This window comes from Brassica rapa, chromosome A06, assembly GCF_000309985.2.
Source record: "Brassica rapa cultivar Chiifu-401-42 chromosome A06, CAAS_Brap_v3.01, whole genome shotgun sequence".
In the NCBI taxonomy this organism is placed as follows: domain Eukaryota; kingdom Viridiplantae; phylum Streptophyta; class Magnoliopsida; order Brassicales; family Brassicaceae; genus Brassica; species Brassica rapa.
The window spans coordinates 26,999,669-27,019,613 of record NC_024800.2 but is presented as its reverse complement, the minus strand read 5'-3'; the positions used below and the strand labels follow the sequence as shown (position 1 = coordinate 27,019,613).

Genomic DNA, 19,945 nt, shown 5'->3' with positions numbered 1-19,945 from the left:
TATTCAAAGTACATTTGATTAATTAATAATAAAAACTTTTATTTAAAAATATTTAATGATAACAATTATATTTTTGAAAATCTATAGTTTTAAATTATTAATGTTTAAATATACAGTTATGATTAAACATTAATTAATATTTGATATTCGTGAAATAGAAAAAAATATATTTGAGAAATAGAGGAACACGTGATTGTAGATAGATAAACATTTACACATGATTAAAAGGCATCTTATACGCGGTCACTTTATAACTTACTCTTTCTGTTTCAAAAAGATGTATATTTTAAGTTTTTTACACTTAGTAAGAAAACATATCAAATTTTAGTTACCAATACGTTATTTTCAGTAATTAACAATTCCTATAACTTTTAACCAATATAATTTTAATAAACACAATTATATTTTTTAAAGTTATAATTTGTAATTAATTTATGCATTAAAAATGTAAGAAAAATGTATTTTTTTGAAAGAATTTTTCTTTCTTAAAATATGGATCTTGTAAAAAACGGAGAGAATTTTATAATATTTTATTCATTTTAATATCTTTTAGTGTATACTTAACTACTCTTTTTGTGACTTACTTAACTACTCTTTAGCAGGGCCGGCTCAATATTCTTAGGGGCCCTAGGGCAAAAAAAAAATTTTACCCTCTAAAATTTATATACTTATAATGTTTAAAATATATATAAAATTTAATATGTAATATTTTGTATATATTTGTAATGAAAATAAAACTATATACATATCAAATAATTCTGGACCCTTTTTATTTTGATTTATTATATTTATAATTTTTTTATATATAAAAATATAAATTTATAAAAATTTGGGCCCCTCAATTATTATTATACGGGGGGGACACGGGCTTGGGCCCGGGGCGGTCGCACCGCTTGTCCTCCCCACTGAGCCGGCGCTGCTCTTTAGTGATCAATATCCAACAATTTTCGAATAACAAATTTCCAAGATAACCACGGTTACGAGATTTACTATATTTTTTTACGAGATTTGCTATATTAATCATATTTTATGTTATAGATAACTTTTGATACATTTTCACGTGTTTACAAACATATATATCACAGGAATATCAATTTTATTTTGAATAGAACTGTTAAGCAAACAAAAACATTTTCAGCAATAAATCACATAAATTGATTATATCGATATTATGTTTTCACAGCCAATAGAAAACACCAGGAAATTTTGATCTTCAAACTTTCTATGTACACAGCATTTAATAGTTTAGAGAAATTAAAAGAAAGAAATTATTTTGAGAGAGAAAATAACTTGACTATCATGTGAGTAAATCGGTTACAGCCGTCAAAAAATATTTACCATAAACTACATAAGGGGAATTTTTTATTTTTTATTTTTAAGAAAAAAAGAAAACAGCTGTGGTTTACAAGTCATGGACGCGCTATAACTCTCTCTCTCAACTCCCCACTCAATTTTTGCCCTTTTTTTTTTTAATTTCAATTCCAATTTCGTTGCTTCTCTCTCTCTCTCTCTCTCCTATGGAACCGCCGCCGCCTTCTCTCTCCTCCACAGCGGTGGCCTCCACCGTCGTCCCAACAACCACCGTCCCCGTTCCTCCTCCTCCTCACGCAACAACCTCTTACCCCGAGTCTCTAGACTCCTCTCCTCGCTCTCGCACCACCGACGGCTGGGACGATCTCCACGCTCCCTCCGCCGTCTCTTCCAAACTCCGTCTCATGTGCAGTTACGGCGGCCATATCCTCCCCCGCCCTCACGATAAATCCCTCTGCTACATGGGCGGCGACACTCGCATCGTCGTCGTGGACCGTAACTCGTCTCTCGCCTCCCTCGTCGCTCGCCTCTCCAACAAGCTCCTCGACGGCCGCTCCTTCACGCTCAAGTACCAGCTGCCTAGCGAGGATCTCGATTCGCTCATCTCCGTCACGACCGATGAGGATCTCGAGAACATGATCGAGGAGTACGACCGTACGATCTCCGCCCCCAATTCCACCAAACCCTCGCGGCTCCGTTTGTTTCTCTTCACGTCGAAGCCGGAAGCTACTCAATCGATGGGGCAGATCCTCGAGAGCTCGGCCAAGAGTGACGATTGGTTCCTCAACGCTCTCAACAGCGCGGGGCTCCTCAACAGAGGGTTCTCAGATTCGGATGCTAACGTGAATCGCTTATTGGGCTTGGATGATGGGCTTCGCTCTAGTCCTGGAGATAACGGAGATAATCTTGATTCCAGCGTTAAAGATGACGACGGCTCCGTTAAAAGCGGCAAGCAGCAGCAGCAGATCCAGGAGCCGTCTCCGCCTCAGCTTCCTCAGCAGCAGCAAGGAGGTCAAGATGTGCACAGCATGCCTGATTCTCCGATGCTTGACACGTCGTCTTCCTTCGGGTCAACTTCCTCTTCTCCTTTGCCGGCGAATCTTCCGCCGATTCGTGTCCACGTGGAGGAAGCGGGCGGGGTTAAGGGGATGCAGGATCAGAGGATGGGAATCGAAGAGCAGTTCGCTAGATTCAACGTTGGGAACAAGCAGCAGCAGGTTCAGCAGGAGGATGGATTCGCGGCGATCTCGTCACCGCCGCCGCCTTTGCCTGTGACGATCTCTCTTCCCGCTGCGCCGGTTAATGCAGCAGCAGCGAATGTCTCGAGTGAGTTCCAGACGAGAGTCTTCTCTGACGATGAGAGATCTGATCACGGCGTCCCTGCTGGATACAGGAAGCCTCCGACTCCACGCTCTCAGCCGCAGAATCTGCCTCCTCAGCAGGTTCATCATGTGAAGTCAAACAGTGGTGGACATGAGCTGCCTTCACCTCATTCTGTATCCAGGTACTCTCCTTTTCCCCCCTCAAATGTATTAACTTTGATGTTGTAGACTTGTTAGATGATTCTGATGTGTTTGTTAATATGACTCAGTGATAGCAGCATGAACAACCCTGTGTATCAGCAAAGACCATCTCTTTATCAAGATCCCATGTCTCAGATGCCTTCTGGTTCCACTGTAGTTACTGGTATGATCAACCCTTCAGATCCAAACACACTCTTACCTCAGAACCATATGCAGAATCAGGACCCTGGATACATCCTCCACCCGCAGTTCGAGCAACAATCTGCACCATCTCAGCCACAGCAACAGCAGCAGCAGCAGTTCATACACGCGGCTGCACCACCTCAGTACATTCATCACCATCCCTCTGGTGGCCTTCCTATGCAGACTTACATCCAGGTTTACCCTTCGCAGCAGCCGCAGTCCTTTCACAGGCAGCCGGGTCAACTGGATCAACAACAGCCTTATCCTGCTGTTTACTATGTCACTACTCCGGTCCCACCTAGGCCTTACAATATGGCTGTGCCACAATCTGGTAGCGTGAGCGAGGCTCCAGGGTCTGTCCATTCTAACCATCCCCAGGCACCGCCTAACTCCATGATGGCTCCACCTCCTAACAGCCAGTTGAGAAGTGTTCCTGGCGGCAAACCTGAGGCTGGGGTTTACACAACGCCACAAGGTATGGCCGGTGCTCAGATGGTTCACCAGATCCCTACAAACCAGCAGCAGTTCATGGGCTATTCGCAGATCCATCACCCACCTCAGTCTGGTTCCGCTGCGATTCCCAGCTACGGATATGAATACGCTGACAATGCTCATAAGCAGATGTTCTACACGCAACCTGTGGGACACGCACAGTACCAGACGATGACCGGTCCTCCACCTGCCATGGTGTTGCCTGATGGCTCTGCTGCTGCTAAGCTTCCAGCTGAGAACATGACTCAACAGATCCGGAGTTCACAGCCGTTGTGACCCACAAGGCACAAGGAAGATGGAAAACAGTTTTGGAGGAAGAAAATTCCAGTTGGTATTGAAACATAAATATATATTTACTTTTTCTCTTATTTTTTTATCAGTTGTTGCTGCGTCAAGAAAGTGTCTGGCTTCATGTTGGTTTCGGTATTTATGGACTTATGTCAAAAAAGTGTTGTGTGAGTAAGTAGAAGGGAGAATAAGGGAGTAATGCTGCTGCTTTTGGAATTTTACATTTATAGTCGATGGATATTGGTGCTTTTCATGGATCTTATATCATATTATTATTATTATCATTCACTAGAGATTTTTTCCGCGGTTCGCGCGGATTGTGTCTTATAAATTTATTTTATTTATAATATTATTTGTCAGTCTTTTTCTTTTACATTAACTTCTTGTTTTTCCAATATTAGTTTTTCTTAATTTAAATTTATATGTTTATAATTTTTTATTTTTCTTGTTGTAGATGGAGTATTATATTTTTTATTGATGGTTTTTTGTATGTGATATAAACTTTTTAAAATTTTAAAATAATGTTATATATAGTACGATTAACACATTAAAGAAGAGAAACATATTCATGCACATTTTACACAGGATTTATATGCATAATTTTAAACATTATATATGTATATTTTATAAGTTTGAAACATGTAAATGCTTTCTAAAGCTAAATACTTGTTCTGAGTTTACATAACTTATCGAAAGTTTTATCTCTTTTTAAATTCAAATCACAGAAAAAATATCAAAAAGTCAGTATAGATGGGTTTTTTGGGCTTTTAAATCAACACTGAAAAATTACATGAATCAGATAACAACAGTTTTATAAACAACTGGATAAAATTTGACCGAGTCAAAGATTTTCACACAATATGTTCTTTCTTCTTCAAATTGCGAAGAGCCTATAGGCACAAGAAAAAAAATCATAATTTTTGTTTTCACTTACATAACATTTTTTTCTCCTTTACACACGGAGTTTATTACACTGCTATAAGCAATGGAGAACTCTATTCATATAAGATTAACATCTATGCATTTTGACAAAGAAGAATTTTAGTCATCTTTAGTTTCGGAATGGCCCAACTTCAGTCATATACACTATATTTTCTCTATGATTCAAATCTTACAATTTTAATATATGTGCAGACTTCCATGTGAAAAAACGTGCACGCCATCTATCATTCAACCTATTACTTTTTCCAAAGTAAACACTATAATCCTCGTTTCGTTAGCACCAAAAACTAATCTCTTTGGATCAGTTTACTAAAAAATATGGATACTAATGTCAGAAAATAATATAACCACTATCAACCACAAATATTGGCACAAGACTATTTGGTTCAAGGAACATATTCCACGTAATGCGTTTATATCATGAATGGCTTTGCGGAGAAGACTGCCAACCAAGGATCGCTTGAGACATTGGGGGTTAAATATCTCAGGAACGTGTGTCCTTTGTAATCTGGAAATAGAGACTCACCGTCATCTCTTCTTTGAGTGTTTTTTCTCTCGCTTGATATGGGAGCCTTTTGCTGCTGAAGTTTGGATTTCTCCTCCTTACACTCTGTTGCAGCCTGGATCAATCAACCTCGCGTCAATGCAGATGCGCATGCTACTCCAGTCATCAAGTTCTACTTTCAGTCAGCCATCTACCTGTTGTGGAAAGAGCGTAATGCTCGTGTGTTCACAACTGTCTTCTCACCTTCATCAGTCATCCTTGCCTCTCTCGACCGTATGATGCGTGACCGTCTCTTTTCTTACCCGGCAAGTTCTTCTTTCTCCTCTTCTCTACTTCTTTTTATCTTTCTTGTATAAGACTTCCTTAAGGCTTTTTTTACCTTGAGTTGTTGTTGGTTATTTTTGTTTCATTGCTGTAATAAGTTGTTTAAAAACAATAGTGTAACCTTTTAGAAAATGATAATCTTAACATCTTACCAAAAAAAACAACAAATATTGACTTATTTATGTGAATATATATTTTATTTTAAATCATTATAGTGGGACGAAGAAAACACCATAATTTGTACAACAAATTTTCTTAGATTCATCTTATCATACTCACCATTTTACCATTTTAATTATATAATTTTACATGAGCTTCTTCACCCTCCCCGGTTATTTTCTCTTTATTTATAACTACAATATAAAGTTATAAACTATATATATATTATAAATTAATAATTTATTTACCCTTGAAGTCTAATGATTAAAAATAGAACATAATTCAATATAGATATATGATTCTATTAATAAATTAGCAATTATAAATTTGAAATTTCTAGAAATATCAAAAGTCATATGTTAGTTAATTATCTTCTAAATCTAATGACATTTATTTCTAATTTTTTTTGGATGTGAATATTTTGGCTGAGGTGGATAGTCCCAAAAGCCTTGAATTTAGTCCCTTTTATATAGTAGGATTTCTCATTGTAAATGACTCGTTTCATTTGGTAATCATCTATTCTCGTTTTATCGTTCTCTTCTTACTTCGTTGAGATTTGAATGCTCTAATATTGTTTAACGAGTTAGAAGGCATTCGATATACTGACATGTTCGTAAAACATTTAATATTTGGAAGAATCTATGTCTTCCTCTCCATTGATACAATCTTATCCATGGGAGCAAAAGTACAGACTGGGATCCATGTGTCTGGTCTGGTCTTGGATCCACCATTCACTCAACCCTACTACTTCTCAGACAAGGTGTGGGAGAAAAAGGTAGTGACAAAATCTCTTTGTCTAGCAATCTAGCAACATAACTTTTTCTCCTTTGAAAGAGAGAAAGCATATGTATTATTATCACGTAAACACCAAAACCCAACTCTCCGCTCATGATTTTGTATTTCTTGCACTAGACTACTCTTTCACTCTCACAAGCAACAGAGAGCCTCACCTTAGTTGAGTTGTCACTACTCTCAGATGATGTTATCACAGCGTCCACCAAATGGAAATGTTCTGTGATTCAGATCCTTACTGTGATCTTGTGCACCAGAAAGTAATATCTATGTGGTCAGGTCCCCATCCCTAGCACTCTGTGATATCAAACCAAGAAGGCCACAAACTGAATCTTGATGGGTTCTTCTTGTCTTCTGTCTCTATCCTGTCTGCAAATATGTCCATTTCTCCTTGACTCTTCTGACACTTTCAGTCTCACCTTCAGGCTATAAAATCCTTATCAAAGAGCTCTACTTCGCAACCCACTTCCTTTTATATGCACTTGTAGATACATTAAGAAAGCAACAATGGACCAAAACACACCTGCAGAATTTTCTCATGGGTCTTCAAACTTTCATACATATTACTCGCAGACCAAGAAGGGTGGTGGTGGCGTAATTGATCTAGGCCTCAGCCTTAGGACCATTCAACATGAAACTTACCTCCCATCTACTCCAAGTGAGTTTCTTTGCCGCTTTCACCTCACCCTTAGTTTACTTAATCCTCACTTACCATCTTCAATATCTATATGTGAATCAAAGTGATAGGTCTGGACGGGTATGGTGAGCTTATAGACTGGTCGCAACGACCCTATACACAGCTAAAGAGTGAGGAACCAGTAAACCAAAGACTTGCTCAACAATATTACCATGATGGAAAAGAGGGCAGAGGAAAATTGGCTTATTATGTGAAGGTAAATATGGATGGCTCAGTCGTAGGCCGCAAGGTTTGTGTTCTTGATCAAGGAACCTACTCAACCCTTGCTCTTCAGCTTGACAATATGTTCGGTAAGTTAGTGCTCTTGAGTCTGAACCTTCCAGCTACAAGTATATCTTAAGAATGTCTCACCACATCAACTTGAATTTGCAGGGATGCTGACCGTGTCTGGATTGAAGTTGTTCCAGGATGAGTCTGAGTTCTCTTTGGTCTACAGAGACAGAGAAGGTATTTGGAGGAACGTTGGAGATGTTCCATGGAAGTAAGTTCTTACCATAAGTCTTATACTTTCTCTATACAGAACCTTGTCTTTTTAACAAAAACCACATTTTGTGATTTGCATGAAACTTGTTAGGGAGTTTGTTGCAAGTGTGAATCGGATGAGAATCGCAAGAAGAGACGATGCTCTTCTTCCCTACTAAAGCCTTTGAAGTCAAAGCCTATCTTTTATCCAAATGAGCTCTCACATCACTTGTGATTCTAGTTTTCAACATCTGATGTAACAGAAGCTTTTTAATTATAAAGAGAGTGACATCTTAATAACTACCACCAACAAGACATGACAAATAAACAAAACAAAACAACATTAGTCTCATCTCTTAAAACAAACGTTATGTTCTCTGATCTCTATGTGCAAATCTCTCAGTCTCCAGCCATTGGCAATCTGTCGAGAGTATCCGAAACATGCCTCATGGTAGGCCTTTTCTCTGGACTAGTGTTCACGCAACTGATTGCAACCTTAAGAACAGCGACAATCTCGTCTTCCTTATCAACCTCAGGAGCCAAACAAGGATCAAGAACATCACACAACGGCTTCTTCTCCTCAATGCACACCTGTATCCACCGTACTAGATCTATCTCCGACGTCCCCACGTCCAACACCGGAGACCTACCCGCTATCAACTCCAACAAAATGACTCCATAAGAGTACACATCCCACTTCTGAGACGGTTTGACCGTCTTGAGAGTCTCAGGTGCCTGATAGTAAGAGCCAGAGGAAGAGTGAGCAGTGAACTCCGAAGATATGCTCTTGTGATGGTGTTGCTGCTGCTGCCTCTCTTCCGTTTGGATGATTCTGTTTGACTGTACCGTTGGAGATGATGAACCTCCAGCTATGTTGGCTAACCTTGCTAGTCCGAAATCAGAGATCTTAGGTTCCATGTCTTGTCCCATGAGGATGTTGCTGGGCTTGAGATCTCCATGGACGTACTTCTTGGGACTGAACTCGTGCAGATGAACAAGCCCTGTCGCTATCCCTTTGGCTACCCTCAAACGTTCAGACCATGTCAACGGAGGTACACTCAACATCCCTGGCTTGCCTGCACACATAAACACACATACATTTAATAACTACTTTACAAGATGTAACTTTGAAATGAGAAAAGGGTTGACGACTCACCGTGGAGAGCGGTTGCGAGGTTACCGTTTGGAACATAGTCATAGATAAGAAGCTTCTCATCAACAGACCAATAATAAGCTCGAAGACTAGCAATGTTCGGATGTCTTAGCTTCCCTATAGCTTCAACTTCCGTCTGAAACTCCTTGAACCTCTGAGACCCTCCTTCACCTAATCTCCTAACAGCCAACGTGAGCCCGTTCTCCAAAACCACTTTGTACACAATGCCAATCCCGCTCTTCCCCAGAACGAAAGCCGACGCCTTTAACAGCTCCTCAAGGTTAAACGCCACCTGAGCATCCAGCGCCACAATATCACAATGCTCCACGTTTTCAGACAGCGTTTCAGACTCGTCTCTCCGGAAACAAAGACACTCTGCAGCTCTTTTCTTGGAGTCTTTATCTCTATTGCAAGCGCAGAACTTTGAGTAGCAGTAAGTGAAAAGCAAACCCACAAGGCAGATACCGATAACATCGCAGAGAACAATAGCAACAACAGCTGTTTTGCTTAACCCACTTGAGGACTTCTGTTTGGTCTCAGAGTCTCCATCTGAATCATCATCTGGACGGTTGTTGCTTGGGATAAAAGGGTAAGAGGCGTTGAGTCCAAGCTCATCTCCTCTGCAAAGATCCTTCAACGGCGGACCACATAGACCGACGTTACCGATAAACGCCGTCGGTCCTCTGTTCATGAGAGCACCGGTCTGAGGAATCGGACCGGAGAGGTTGTTAAAGGTTAAATCAATGTAAACCTTCTCAGGGAGATCACCTAACGCAGGTGGGATTAACCCAGAGAAGTGGTTATGAGAGAAGTCAGCAGTTCCTTGTAGGCTCGAGAGGTTACCGACGTCGCTAGGGATGGAGCCGTTGAAGTGGTTGAAAGCGAGGTCGAGCTTCTCAAGAGAGACGAAAGCAGAGCCGAACCCATCGGGTAAAGCCCCAGAGAAGTTGTTTCTACTCACATCAAGCGTTCTCAGCCTGTTGCATTGCAGAAGCGAAGACGGTAAGGAGCCGGAGAAGAGGTTCTGCGACAAATCCAATGTCTGAAGAAGCTTAAGCCGACCGATCTCGTCTGAGACCGACCCATCAAAGGAATTGCCGTAAAGCACTAAACTTTGGAGTCCCTGAAGCTCGAAAAGCTGAGTAGGTAAAGACCCGTGAAGCCTGTTGCTGCGGAGGTTCAAGTGACGGAGGCTGGAGAGAAACCCTAGAGAGGAAGGGAGGGAGCCGTAAAGGTTCTTCCTTGGGATGCTTAGAGAGACCACCTTGAGTTCTTTGCAAGTTACGCCGTTCCATGAACAAGCGTCTTCGTCGGAGGAGTTCCAATTGGTGAGAGCGCCTGTGGGATCTTCGTGGACGCTTTGTTTAAACGTTAAGAGCGCGAAGCCCTCGTCGGAGGAGTTCCAATTGGTGAGAGCGCCTGTGGGATCTTCGTGGACGCTTTGTTTAAACGTTAAGAGCGCGAAGCCCTCGTCGTTTAAGGTGTTTACAGGGATGTAGTTGGAGAGAAGAGTGAGGAAGATGAGCAGCGAGGGCAGCATTTTGAGGTGAATGGTGAATAGCTAGAACAGAAAGACTTGAGTGTTAAGCTTTGTACATAGAGAGTGAAAGAGAGAGGTGAGTGATAGTGATGGAGTAAAGAGTAAAGAGTAAAGTTGGAAAGCATAATAAAAGATACTCTCGTTGGAGAAAAAGGAGAAAAGAAGAATACAAAAAAAGCTAGAAGGGCTCTGTTTTTTGGACCTATGAGGCATTGGGAGACGAGAATCAACAAAAAAAAGAGGTGAAAGTTTGACAAAAGAGAAGCCAATGGCGATTTAATCCATACCGTTAATTTGTCACAAGCTTCCATTAATCAATCCCATTTTTAACTAGTATTGTAATAAATAATCGTTTTGACCAAAATTATCATTATGAGAAATTGTAATTTCAGACCTTTTTCAAATAGTATACCTTTTGTCAGGATTATTGTTTTTATTCTGAAAAGGTATTTTGTTGGTGAAATGTGTAGCCTTTGGTTTATTGATCTGTCAAGTGTCAATTGTAGGTAACATTTACAGTGAGTGTTTGTCCTTTTCTATTCATCAAATTATCTAGTAGATTATTATGTTCATCTATAATCACCATTAATGTAACTTTGTACTAATTCATAGATGCTGCTGTTAGCACGAACCCCGGGAAAATACCAACTGCTATTGTCCTAAACTAGACTGTTAAATGTTAATGTTAGTAGTACTAGAGATTTTTTCCGCGCTTCGCGCGGATTCTGTCTTATAAATTTATTTTATTTATAATATTATTTGTCGGTTTTTTTCTTTTACATTAACTTCTTGTTTTTCCAATGTTAGTTTTTCTTAATTTAAATTTATATGTTTATAATTTTTCATTTTTCTTGTTGTAGATGGAGAATTATATTTTTTATTGATGGTTTTTTGTATGTGACATAAACTTTTTGAAATTTTAAAATAATGTTATATATAGCACGATTAACACATTAAAGAAGAGAAACATATTTAGGCATATTTTCCACAGGTTTTATATGCATAATTTTAAACATTATATATGTATATATTATAAGTTTGAAACATGTAAATGCTTTCTAAAACTAAATACTTGTTCTGAGTTTACATAACTTATCGAAAGTTTTATCTCTTTTTAAATTCAAATCACAGAAAAAAATATCAAAAAGTCAGTATAGATGGGTCTTTTTGGCTTTTTTATCAACACTGAAAAATTACATGAATCATATAACAATAGTTTTATAAACAACTGGATAAAATTTGACCGAGCCAAAGATTTTCACACAATATGTTCTTTCTTCTTCAAATTGCGAAGAGCCTATAGACACAAGAAAAAAAATCATAATTTTTTTTTCACTTATATAACATTTTTTCTCCTTTACACACGAAGTTTATTACGCTGCTATAAGAAATAGAGAACTCTATTCATATAAGATTCACATCTATGCATTTTGACAAAGAAGAATTTTAGCCATCTTTAGTTTCGGAATGGCCTAACTTCAGTCATATACACTATATTTTCTCTATGATTCAAATCTTACATTTTTAATATAAGTGCAGATTTCCATGTGAAAAGCATGCACGCCATCTATCATTCAACCTATTACTTTTTTCAAAGTAAACACTATAATCCTCGTTTGGTTAGCTCCACAAACTAATCTCTTTGGATCAGTTTACTAAAAAATACGAATACTAATGTCATAAAAGATTATAAACACTATCAACAACAAATATTGGCACAAGACTATTTGGTTCAAGGAACATATTCCACGTAATGCATTTATATCATGGCTGGCTTTGCGGAGAAGACTGCCAACCAAGGATCGCTTGAGGCGTTGGGGGTTAAATGTCTCAGGAACGTGCGTCCTTTGTAATCTGGAATTAGAAACTCACCATCATCTCTTCTTTGAGTGCTCTTTCTCTCGCTTGATATGGGAGCCTTTTGCTGCTAAAGTTTGGATTTCTCCTCCGGCTGATCTACACTCTGTTGCAGCATGGATCAATCAACTTCGCGTCAACGCAGATGTGCATGCTACTCCAGTCATCAAGCTCTACTTTCAGGCAGACATGTACCTGATGTGGAAAGAGCGTAATGCTCGTGTGTTCACAGCTGTCTCCTCACCTTCATCAGTCATCCTTGCCTCTCTCGACCGTATGATGCGTGACCGTCTCCTCTCTTACCCAGCAAGTTCTTCTTTCTCCTCTTCTCTACTTCTTTTTATCTTTCTTGTATAAGACTTTCTTAAGGCTTTTTTTTACCTTGAGTTGTTGTTGGTTGTTTTTGTTTCCTTGCTGTCAAAACTTGTTTAAAAACAACAGTGTAACCTTTCAGAAAATGATAATCTTAACATCTTACCAGAAAAAAACAACAAATATTGACTTATTTATGTGAATATATATTTTATTTTAAATCATTATAGTGGACGAAGAAAACACCATAATTTGTACAATAAATTTTCTTAGATTCACCTCATCATACTCACCATTTTACCATTTTAATTACATAATTTTACATGAGCTTCTTCACCTTTCCCGGTTATTTTCTCTTATTTATAACTACAATATAAAGTTATAAACTGTATATATTATAAATTAATAATTTATTTACCCTTGAAGTCTAACGATTAAAAATAGAACATAATTCAATATAGATATATGATTATATTAATAAATTAGCAGTTACAAATTTGAAATTTCTAGAAATATCAAAAGTTATATGTTAGTTAATTATCTTCTAAATGACATTTATTTCTAAATTTTTTTAATAAGAATATTTTGGCTGAGGTGGATAGTCCCAAAAGCCTTGAATTTAGTCCATTTTATATAGTAGGATATATTTTCTTAGACATGCATTGATTAGTCAAAATATTAATTCGAGTTAAAACCATTTAAAAATGTTATATTCCAAGCTAAAATCTATATTCATCTTTTACTATTTGGTGACTAAGACAGATCTAAAGGGGGATAATTTATTAAGATTAGAGTTTGATATTACTCGTGAACGTCGTCACAAGATGCCACGCTCCTTTGTTTATTCCCCGAGGCTTCTTTTACATTATCACATCTTCTTTATCTTACTTTTACCCATATAGCTATATCAATTAACAACGACATCACAGCTCATAATCTCTTTTTCAAACATTTTAACAATGACTTGTTTTCTTAGAGATATACATAATGACATTAAATCGAAGATTATAACAAGAATCATATGTTTTTCGAAGAAAGGACGCTAAACGAAATTGATAATCACAATTCACAAATACGATCTGCAGTATCGACGGATCAGAATTAATGTTAAATAAATGAGGTTCATCCAACGGCTACAAGCACTGATTGCGCTGGCACCATTGATTACAGAAGAGGAAGGACACGTGTACGACCCTACAGTCTCACTTTGTCCGGCCCTAGTTGTCGTTATTATCGTTATCGTGAAATGTCGATAAGTCCAATTTGTGAAAGTGTGATCATTCGTAGTTTAGCCTTTTAGGACAAAAGCCCTAAACCTAAACGCAGAGAGTGGGCCCAAACTCCTCCTCCTCGTCTCCTCTTGGTCACGAGACTCGCACCGGCGACGACTCCGAGGTGGGTAGGGGGCCAAATTGAATAAACAAAACAATTGAGGTTTTTAACATAAATAGAGGAAAATATAGGGGCAAAACATATAAATACATGAAACATTGAAATGTTTGCTTCTCTGGCACGATTGGGACTGATCTTGAGAAGTCAAAAGTCAACTAACAATGGGAGAGGCTATGATCCGCACCATCGTCGAAGCGATTCACTCATCGCCGACGCAGGCCGTCGTGTATCTCTCCGGCGGCGCCTCCGTGGTTTCCCTCTCTCTCTCTCTCTCTCTCTCTCTCTCTCTCTCTCTCTCTCTCTCTCTCTTTACAAGTGAACCAAGCGATAACAACAATTACTAAAATTCGAAAATATAATGTTTTCAGGCATTAGGTTGGTTGATGTCGGTTCCAGGAGCTTCGAATACGCTTCTAGAAGCCGTGGTTCCGTATTCGAGGATATCTATGGTCCAATTACTCGGCAGGGTTTGTTCTCAACCCTCAAATCAATGGCTAATCGTTCCCGGTTTTTTTACTTTTTTTCTTTTCTCGATTTATCAGGTTCCGAGTCAACACTGTAGCCAAGCGATGGCGAGCGAGATGGCCTTGTTAGCGTATAACCGTGCGGTTAAGCTTTCTAAACCAGGTTTAGTTCTAAACCAAGTTTTAATTAAAAGGAGGGAATTGGTGTGGGTGTAACTTTGTGTATGTTTGGATAGGATTCCCGGTGATTGGTGTGGGTTTTACGGGAGCATTGGCAACTTCTCCTCCAAAGCGTGGTGATCACAGGTTTTGATTAATTAAATGCTGTTTGCTTTAACTGTAAGCTATCAACTATGGTGTTTATCCATGCATTTTCTGCTTTTGCTTTCCATAGCTCATGTTTTTTGTTTTGTTTTGTTTTGTTTTGGTGTGAGTAGGTTCTTTTTGTCTATGAGGGCATCCGACCGGATCTGGGAAACTTCAGTCACTTTAACAAAGGTGTTGAGATTGTTTCTCCTGTCTTTATTTGGTCTTTAATGTCAACTACTCATGTTTTTTTTTCTTTGGTGAATAATTTTAGAACCTACGAAGCCGAGAGGAAGAAGATAAGGTGGCAAGCCGTGTGCTGATCCAGGTGTGTTTTTAAATCTTATTATTACAAAGCTACCATCTTAGGGCATTGGCGTCTGATTTTCCTTTTTCTAGTTGTTAGAAAGGAAAAAGATAAGAAAACTGGAAAAGTTAGTTTATGGGTACTGCAAAGCGTTTCTCTTTTATAAAACTGAAATACTAAGATGGATATTCTTGTGGACTCAAGTTTTTATCCATACTTTTCTCAGCTCCCATAGCTTCTCTAATAGCATTCTACTCTGAGTTGGTACTCTACATGGACTGACTTTTTAAAACCTTTTTTGGTTCATTCTTGTTGTAGGCTATGGCCAAGGCATGCCAAGTTTCTGGGACATTTGACTCTGGCTTAACCGAGTCCGAGGTGCCTGATGAGTCAGAAACCCAGTTTAGTGAAGAACAAGAACTAGAGCAGCTTATTAAAGGAGATTTGTGCTTTAAGGTTTATCCATTTTCTAAGCGTAAGATTTTGGTCATTTGACCCAATAAAACTTTAGATTTTTTGATATTTTGTTTAAACTTGCATTTTTGCAATTAACGATGGAATTCTACCATTATGGCAGAAGCATACGGGTCGGATCAAGACAGAAAGATTATACTGCCTGGTTCTTTTAACCCATTACACGATGGTCATCTCAAGCTCTTGGAAGTTGCTATGAGGTATGCTGAGTATATGTCTTTATTCGTAATTAGTACTTATTATCTTGGTGAACACCTAAGTCTCGTGTGCATCTCTTAACGTCTTTCACTATTTACTGACTCTATGTTTTCTTGTTAATCTGATATGCTATGCAAGGCGTGGTATAATTGATCATTTTTTTGTTATGCTATATAAATTGATTCCGTTCTTGGATTTGGAGAGGTCTCTTGGCAATTTGGCATTTTAGTATATCTCAAAACAGCAAATTAACTGTCTTTTTTTTTCCTGTGAAATAAGGTGTAAACAATCTCACAAGCAGATTTGTTGATGCAGTGTCTGTGGGGGTGGGTACCCATGTTTTGAATTATCCGCAGTAAATGCAGACAAGCCACCGCTTTCAGTTGCACAGATCAAAGATCGTGTCAAACAATTTGAAGCAGCTGGTAGGTGGAATCTTTACTATTTATTCATGTTTACAATCTTGTGCAGCACCTTTTTGGCATCTCTGTGTTGCAACGATCTTATGATTATAGTGTTCCTAAAGGGCAAGAACGATCAATTTTGTGATCCAGATTCGAGCTATAATGCTTTTTTTCAAATGCAAGTTCATGTTCATTTAATCGCGCCATCTTTTGATATTGGTTAAATATTATTCGGCTGGCAGGAAAGACGGTAATAGTTTCAAGTCAGCCGTACTTCTACAAGAAAGCTGAACTCTTCCCAGGAAGCAGTTTTGTAATTGGCGCTGACACTGCAGCAAGACTTGTTAATGTATGTATAAACTACTTAAACTTTTTCCAGTTTTCCTGAGCCTCTTTCTTGTTTATTTCCTAAATCCTACAATTAGATATGTGTGTATGCAACTGTAATTGGCGATTGCTACTTACAACTCAGTAAGACGCAGACGCCTAGGTAAAAATGATTAAGGATCTTAAATTGTTGCAGCCAAAGTACTATGAAGGAAGCAACAAAAGGATGTTGGAGATACTTGGTGATTGCAAGAGAACAGGTTGCATTTTTCTTGTTGGTGGCCGCAATGTCGATGGTGTATTCCAGGTTTGACCTAAGCTCTAGAATCTTGAGCAATACAATTTCAGTCACTGTATGTAAGGTTGTAGGCCTTGTGTCCTTATCATTTCTCCCCTGCAGGTTCTTGAAAATATTGATATTCCAGAGGAAATAAGAGACATGTTTGTCTCAATTCCAGAAGAGAAATTCCGGATGGATATATCCTCTACAGAGCTAAGGAAGAAACAAGGGAGTGTTGATAAGAGGAAACGTGAGAATGCTAAAGAAGATGTTGAACAAAGTTCTAAATGAAAAAAATGATAGTGGAGAGAATAAGTTGTCAACACTTCGATGGAGTTATAATAATTGTTACGTTAGTAGTCACATATGATTTACATACACACCTTTGCACACTGATTATAAGTGTGGGGGAGGGGAAATTGGAGATGTGCAACTGGGATTGGTGCAGGGAGAGGTAAAGCTCCCCTCCAGAAATAAATATCTTTACAATTTCTATGCAATTACACTACTACCAGTAGGTCTGGGCAAATAAACCGAATCCGATAACCCGAACCGAATCCGATCCGATAAAAATGAATCCGAACCGATCCGAACCCGATGTAAATACCGAATGGATCTTGTTTTGTGGTATTTTGGGTTATGGGTATTATCCGAACCGAACCCGAATCTAAATGGATATCCGATAGAACCCGAAACATTTAAAACCTCGAAAAGATCTTATACCAAACATGATCTCAATTCCTAATATGTATCCAAAATACACTAAGAAATATTGAACATCTAAAATACTTATCTATTACATGAAGGTTGGTGGTTCTATTACATGAATGTTGGTGGTTCTATTGCATGAAGGTTGATGGTTGAAGTTGGCCGTTGAATCTTTAAGTATTTAGATTTAGATTTTGTTTTCGTTAAACAATGTTTCTCATTTCATGAGAACTTAGTTTTCGTTTTATGCTTTTATTTATTTGGTTTTCTTTTTATCAGTAAATATGTTTACTTTTCGTTTGATTTTGAATGATCAAGGTTGATGTTCCTTATTTTTGAATCGATTTTACTTAACTTTTGGTTACAAATCAGATATTTTAAAACTGAAGAACCGATTTTACTCATGTTTTAGTTATAAAATAGGTAAAAATCAGGTACTTTTAAACCGAAAAATCGATTGGGACCCGAACCCGAAAGTATATTGGGTTGTGCCGGTTCTTTGAAGATTTACTAACCCCGACCCGAACCCGATAGAACCCGAACCGGTCCCGAACCGAACTTTTATATAATCCGAATGGGGCTGGTTTTGATAAACCCGAAAAACCGAAACCCGAATGGATAAAACCGAAATCCGATTGGGACCCCGAATGTCCAGGCCTAACTACCAGTATTCGTCAGTCACTGCTCTTTGATATCTTCATCTCGTATCTCAGTTCCTCGTCTGATTCCTTGCCCTTTTGATACATATAACTTGGTGCTGTGAGCGTTACTGCGATCATTTTGTTTTTTGATATCTTCATCTCGTATCTCAGTTCCTCGTCTGATTCCTTGCCCTTTTGATACATATAACTTGGTGCTGTGAGCGTTACTGCGATCATTTTGTTTTCATCTGATCAAATTTTCAAAAAAAAAAATTTAATATACAAATTGACTCTTTGATAAGATCTCTAGAACATCCAGTAAATATAGTTTCTACAGAATAATATGTACTCATACCAAAATGATATTATATATATCGTCAAAGGAGAGATTTTGAAGTAGAATTATTTCTTAGAAAACTGATTAAATAAAGTGTAGAAATGCTCGAGGTATCAATATCACAAACTAAGATGCAAAGACAACAAAAGAGAAAGCTCAATGTCATTTAACTTGAACAAAAAGATCAAAATCCAGGAGGAATCATTTGGTGAAGACAACAGAGGTAATAAAACGGATATTGGAAAAGAAAACATCTAATTCATCCTCCTGATAAGCTCATTGATGAAGTTTTCACGGTTTCCAGCATCACCACCTTCAACGTAGTGGTTTCTCTTCTTCTTTAGACCACCAAGTGGTGCCTTAAGCTGGAATGGCCACAGGAAGTTGTTGGCCTCCTTGAAATGAGGTCCAACTGTTAGAATCTCGTGGATCAAATCCTCAGTGCAGATGATCCCATGTTTACCTAGAGCCTGTTGTTGTTTCACAGAAAAAAAATCATCACTTTAAACATTAATATAAGAACAACCCTGAAGAAGCTATAGGACCAAAGAGACTGGTTACGAACCTGCTCAACAATAGAGTTGTCAGTCAAAGCAACCCTCTGGTGGTTAAGCTTTCCGTATCCTCTCTTGTAGATCAACTCCTTAACACTCTTCAAATTGGGGAACCTGAATAAGATAGTGTTAACTCTGTCATTAAGAGTTACTTATACAATTTAAGATCGTTTAGATTTAAGAAGCATACCCGTAAGTCACATAGGGCTCAACACGACGAAGCATGTTCATCGTAGCCTTGTTGACCTTGAGAAACACACCGTTGAAAATCTGCATTACATAATCCAAATTTATAAGCATCACCGCAAATCAGTCGTTATGTGATCTATACAACTCCACACGATACCAGAAGAACACAACTGTCTAAACTAATGTCACAATATCAAACAAGACAATAAAGGTTACTAAACCTAATGACAATAACTGTGGTCTAATTACACAAAAAAGTAGACAGACCTGTCTCAAACGCAAGAGCTGAAGAATCTTCTTAGTCTTTGGGTCAATGGCATTGATACCACGGATACGAATGATGAACAAGAGCTTAGCTTCAGGGTCAACATAGAAACCTCCCTTCAACTTAGCCTCACGTTTCAAAGAGATCAACTCCTTCTCCTGTAAACAACAAGAAAGATTACTCATTTACTGACAACACATCAAAAACATATATCTCTGCTTAGATTTTGGATCAAAAACAAGTTACCTTCTCGGCATACTCCTTGGCGTACTGCTCGGCCCTTTTGTAGATAAGCTTCCTGTTGGCGGCGTTCGTCTTCTTCGCAGCTTCAGTGCTCTGCTTCTTCGCTAGAGCCCACTCCTCCTCTCTCTTCCTCTTCTTCAGGACTGACTCCGGAACTACAACCTTTGATTCCGCCATTTCCAATTCCCACAAAGATCAATCAAAGAGACGACGGCATTCACTGCGGCGAGGAGCGAACACTATATATGATGCCACACTCAAGAACTAGGGTTAATCAAAAACTTAATGGGCCTTCCAAGCCCATCAATTATTTTAC

General features: G+C 38.5%; 5 protein-coding genes across 5 annotated transcripts; 3 read left to right on the top strand and 2 right to left on the bottom strand.

Moving 5' to 3' along the window:
• Positions 1–1,423: 1,423 nt before the first annotated feature.
• LOC103827600 (chromatin modification-related protein eaf-1) lies at positions 1,424–4,085 on the top strand. The gene is made up of 2 exons (XM_009103115.2): positions 1,424–2,815; positions 2,903–4,085. The coding sequence occupies exons 1-2, from the start codon at positions 1,518–1,520 to the stop codon at positions 3,783–3,785; spliced, it is 2,181 nt and encodes a 726-aa protein (XP_009101363.2). The 5' UTR covers positions 1,424–1,517; the 3' UTR covers positions 3,786–4,085.
• Positions 4,086–6,209: 2,124 nt separating this feature from the next.
• On the top strand, positions 6,210–7,975 carry LOC103827598 (auxin-responsive protein IAA32). The gene is made up of 4 exons (XM_009103113.3): positions 6,210–7,177; positions 7,261–7,506; positions 7,589–7,697; positions 7,791–7,975. Exons 1-4 carry the CDS (start codon positions 7,027–7,029, stop codon positions 7,855–7,857), a joined length of 573 nt encoding a protein of 190 aa, XP_009101361.1. The 5' UTR covers positions 6,210–7,026; the 3' UTR covers positions 7,858–7,975.
• LOC103827599 (receptor protein kinase-like protein ZAR1) lies at positions 7,936–11,061 on the bottom strand. Its single transcript, XM_033272967.1, has 3 exons — positions 10,251–11,061; positions 8,835–10,169; positions 7,936–8,754 (listed from the first exon to the last, which is right to left on the bottom strand). The coding sequence occupies exons 1-3, from the start codon at positions 10,369–10,371 to the stop codon at positions 8,078–8,080; spliced, it is 2,133 nt and encodes a 710-aa protein (XP_033128858.1). The 5' UTR covers positions 10,372–11,061; the 3' UTR covers positions 7,936–8,077.
• A 2,779-nt stretch (positions 11,062–13,840) lies between these two features.
• On the top strand, positions 13,841–17,192 carry LOC103827597. Its single transcript, XM_009103112.3, has 12 exons — positions 13,841–14,183; positions 14,301–14,399; positions 14,475–14,559; positions 14,633–14,702; positions 14,834–14,894; positions 14,977–15,030; positions 15,328–15,484; positions 15,587–15,683; positions 15,997–16,106; positions 16,328–16,434; positions 16,609–16,719; positions 16,813–17,192. Exons 1-12 carry the CDS (start codon positions 14,094–14,096, stop codon positions 16,981–16,983), a joined length of 1,212 nt encoding a protein of 403 aa, XP_009101360.1. The 5' UTR covers positions 13,841–14,093; the 3' UTR covers positions 16,984–17,192.
• Positions 17,193–18,448: 1,256 nt separating this feature from the next.
• Positions 18,449–19,893, bottom strand: LOC103827596 (60S ribosomal protein L7-2). Its single transcript, XM_009103111.3, has 5 exons — positions 19,633–19,893; positions 19,389–19,544; positions 19,123–19,202; positions 18,944–19,046; positions 18,449–18,848 (listed from the first exon to the last, which is right to left on the bottom strand). Exons 1-5 carry the CDS (start codon positions 19,804–19,806, stop codon positions 18,633–18,635), a joined length of 729 nt encoding a protein of 242 aa, XP_009101359.2. The 5' UTR covers positions 19,807–19,893; the 3' UTR covers positions 18,449–18,632.
• Between the last annotated feature and the right edge of the window lie 52 nt (positions 19,894–19,945).

What these genes read in the sequence shown, in the direction of transcription:
- LOC103827600 (XM_009103115.2), top strand. Translation starts at nt 1,518, where the DNA reads ATGGAACCGCCGCCGCCTTCTCTCTCCTCCACAGCGGTGGCCTCCACC. An exon ending in TCACCTCATTCTGTATCCAG is followed by an intron (nt 2,816 to 2,902) that starts GTACTCTCCTTT and finishes AATATGACTCAG; the next exon opens with TGATAGCAGCATGAACAACC.
- LOC103827598 (XM_009103113.3), top strand. Translation starts at nt 7,027, where the DNA reads ATGGACCAAAACACACCTGCAGAATTTTCTCATGGGTCTTCAAACTTT. An exon ending in TCAGCTTGACAATATGTTCG is followed by an intron (nt 7,507 to 7,588) that starts GTAAGTTAGTGC and finishes TTGAATTTGCAG; the next exon opens with GGATGCTGACCGTGTCTGGA. An exon ending in GTTGGAGATGTTCCATGGAA is followed by an intron (nt 7,698 to 7,790) that starts GTAAGTTCTTAC and finishes GAAACTTGTTAG; the next exon opens with GGAGTTTGTTGCAAGTGTGA.
- LOC103827599 (XM_033272967.1), bottom strand. Translation starts at nt 10,371, where the DNA reads ATGCTGCCCTCGCTGCTCATCTTCCTCACTCTTCTCTCCAACTACATC. An exon ending in CGTCCACGAAGATCCCACAG is followed by an intron (nt 10,170 to 10,250) that starts GCGCTCTCACCA and finishes AAGATCCCACAG; the next exon opens with GCGCTCTCACCAATTGGAAC. An exon ending in CCTCGCAACCGCTCTCCACG is followed by an intron (nt 8,755 to 8,834) that starts GTGAGTCGTCAA and finishes TTATGTGTGCAG; the next exon opens with GCAAGCCAGGGATGTTGAGT.
- LOC103827597 (XM_009103112.3), top strand. Translation starts at nt 14,094, where the DNA reads ATGGGAGAGGCTATGATCCGCACCATCGTCGAAGCGATTCACTCATCG. An exon ending in TGGTCCAATTACTCGGCAGG is followed by an intron (nt 14,400 to 14,474) that starts GTTTGTTCTCAA and finishes TCGATTTATCAG; the next exon opens with GTTCCGAGTCAACACTGTAG. An exon ending in CTCTTGGAAGTTGCTATGAG is followed by an intron (nt 15,684 to 15,996) that starts GTATGCTGAGTA and finishes TTGTTGATGCAG; the next exon opens with TGTCTGTGGGGGTGGGTACC.
- LOC103827596 (XM_009103111.3), bottom strand. Translation starts at nt 19,806, where the DNA reads ATGGCGGAATCAAAGGTTGTAGTTCCGGAGTCAGTCCTGAAGAAGAGG. An exon ending in AGCTCTTGCGTTTGAGACAG is followed by an intron (nt 19,203 to 19,388) that starts GTCTGTCTACTT and finishes TATGTAATGCAG; the next exon opens with ATTTTCAACGGTGTGTTTCT. An exon ending in ACAACTCTATTGTTGAGCAG is followed by an intron (nt 18,849 to 18,943) that starts GTTCGTAACCAG and finishes AAACAACAACAG; the next exon opens with GCTCTAGGTAAACATGGGAT.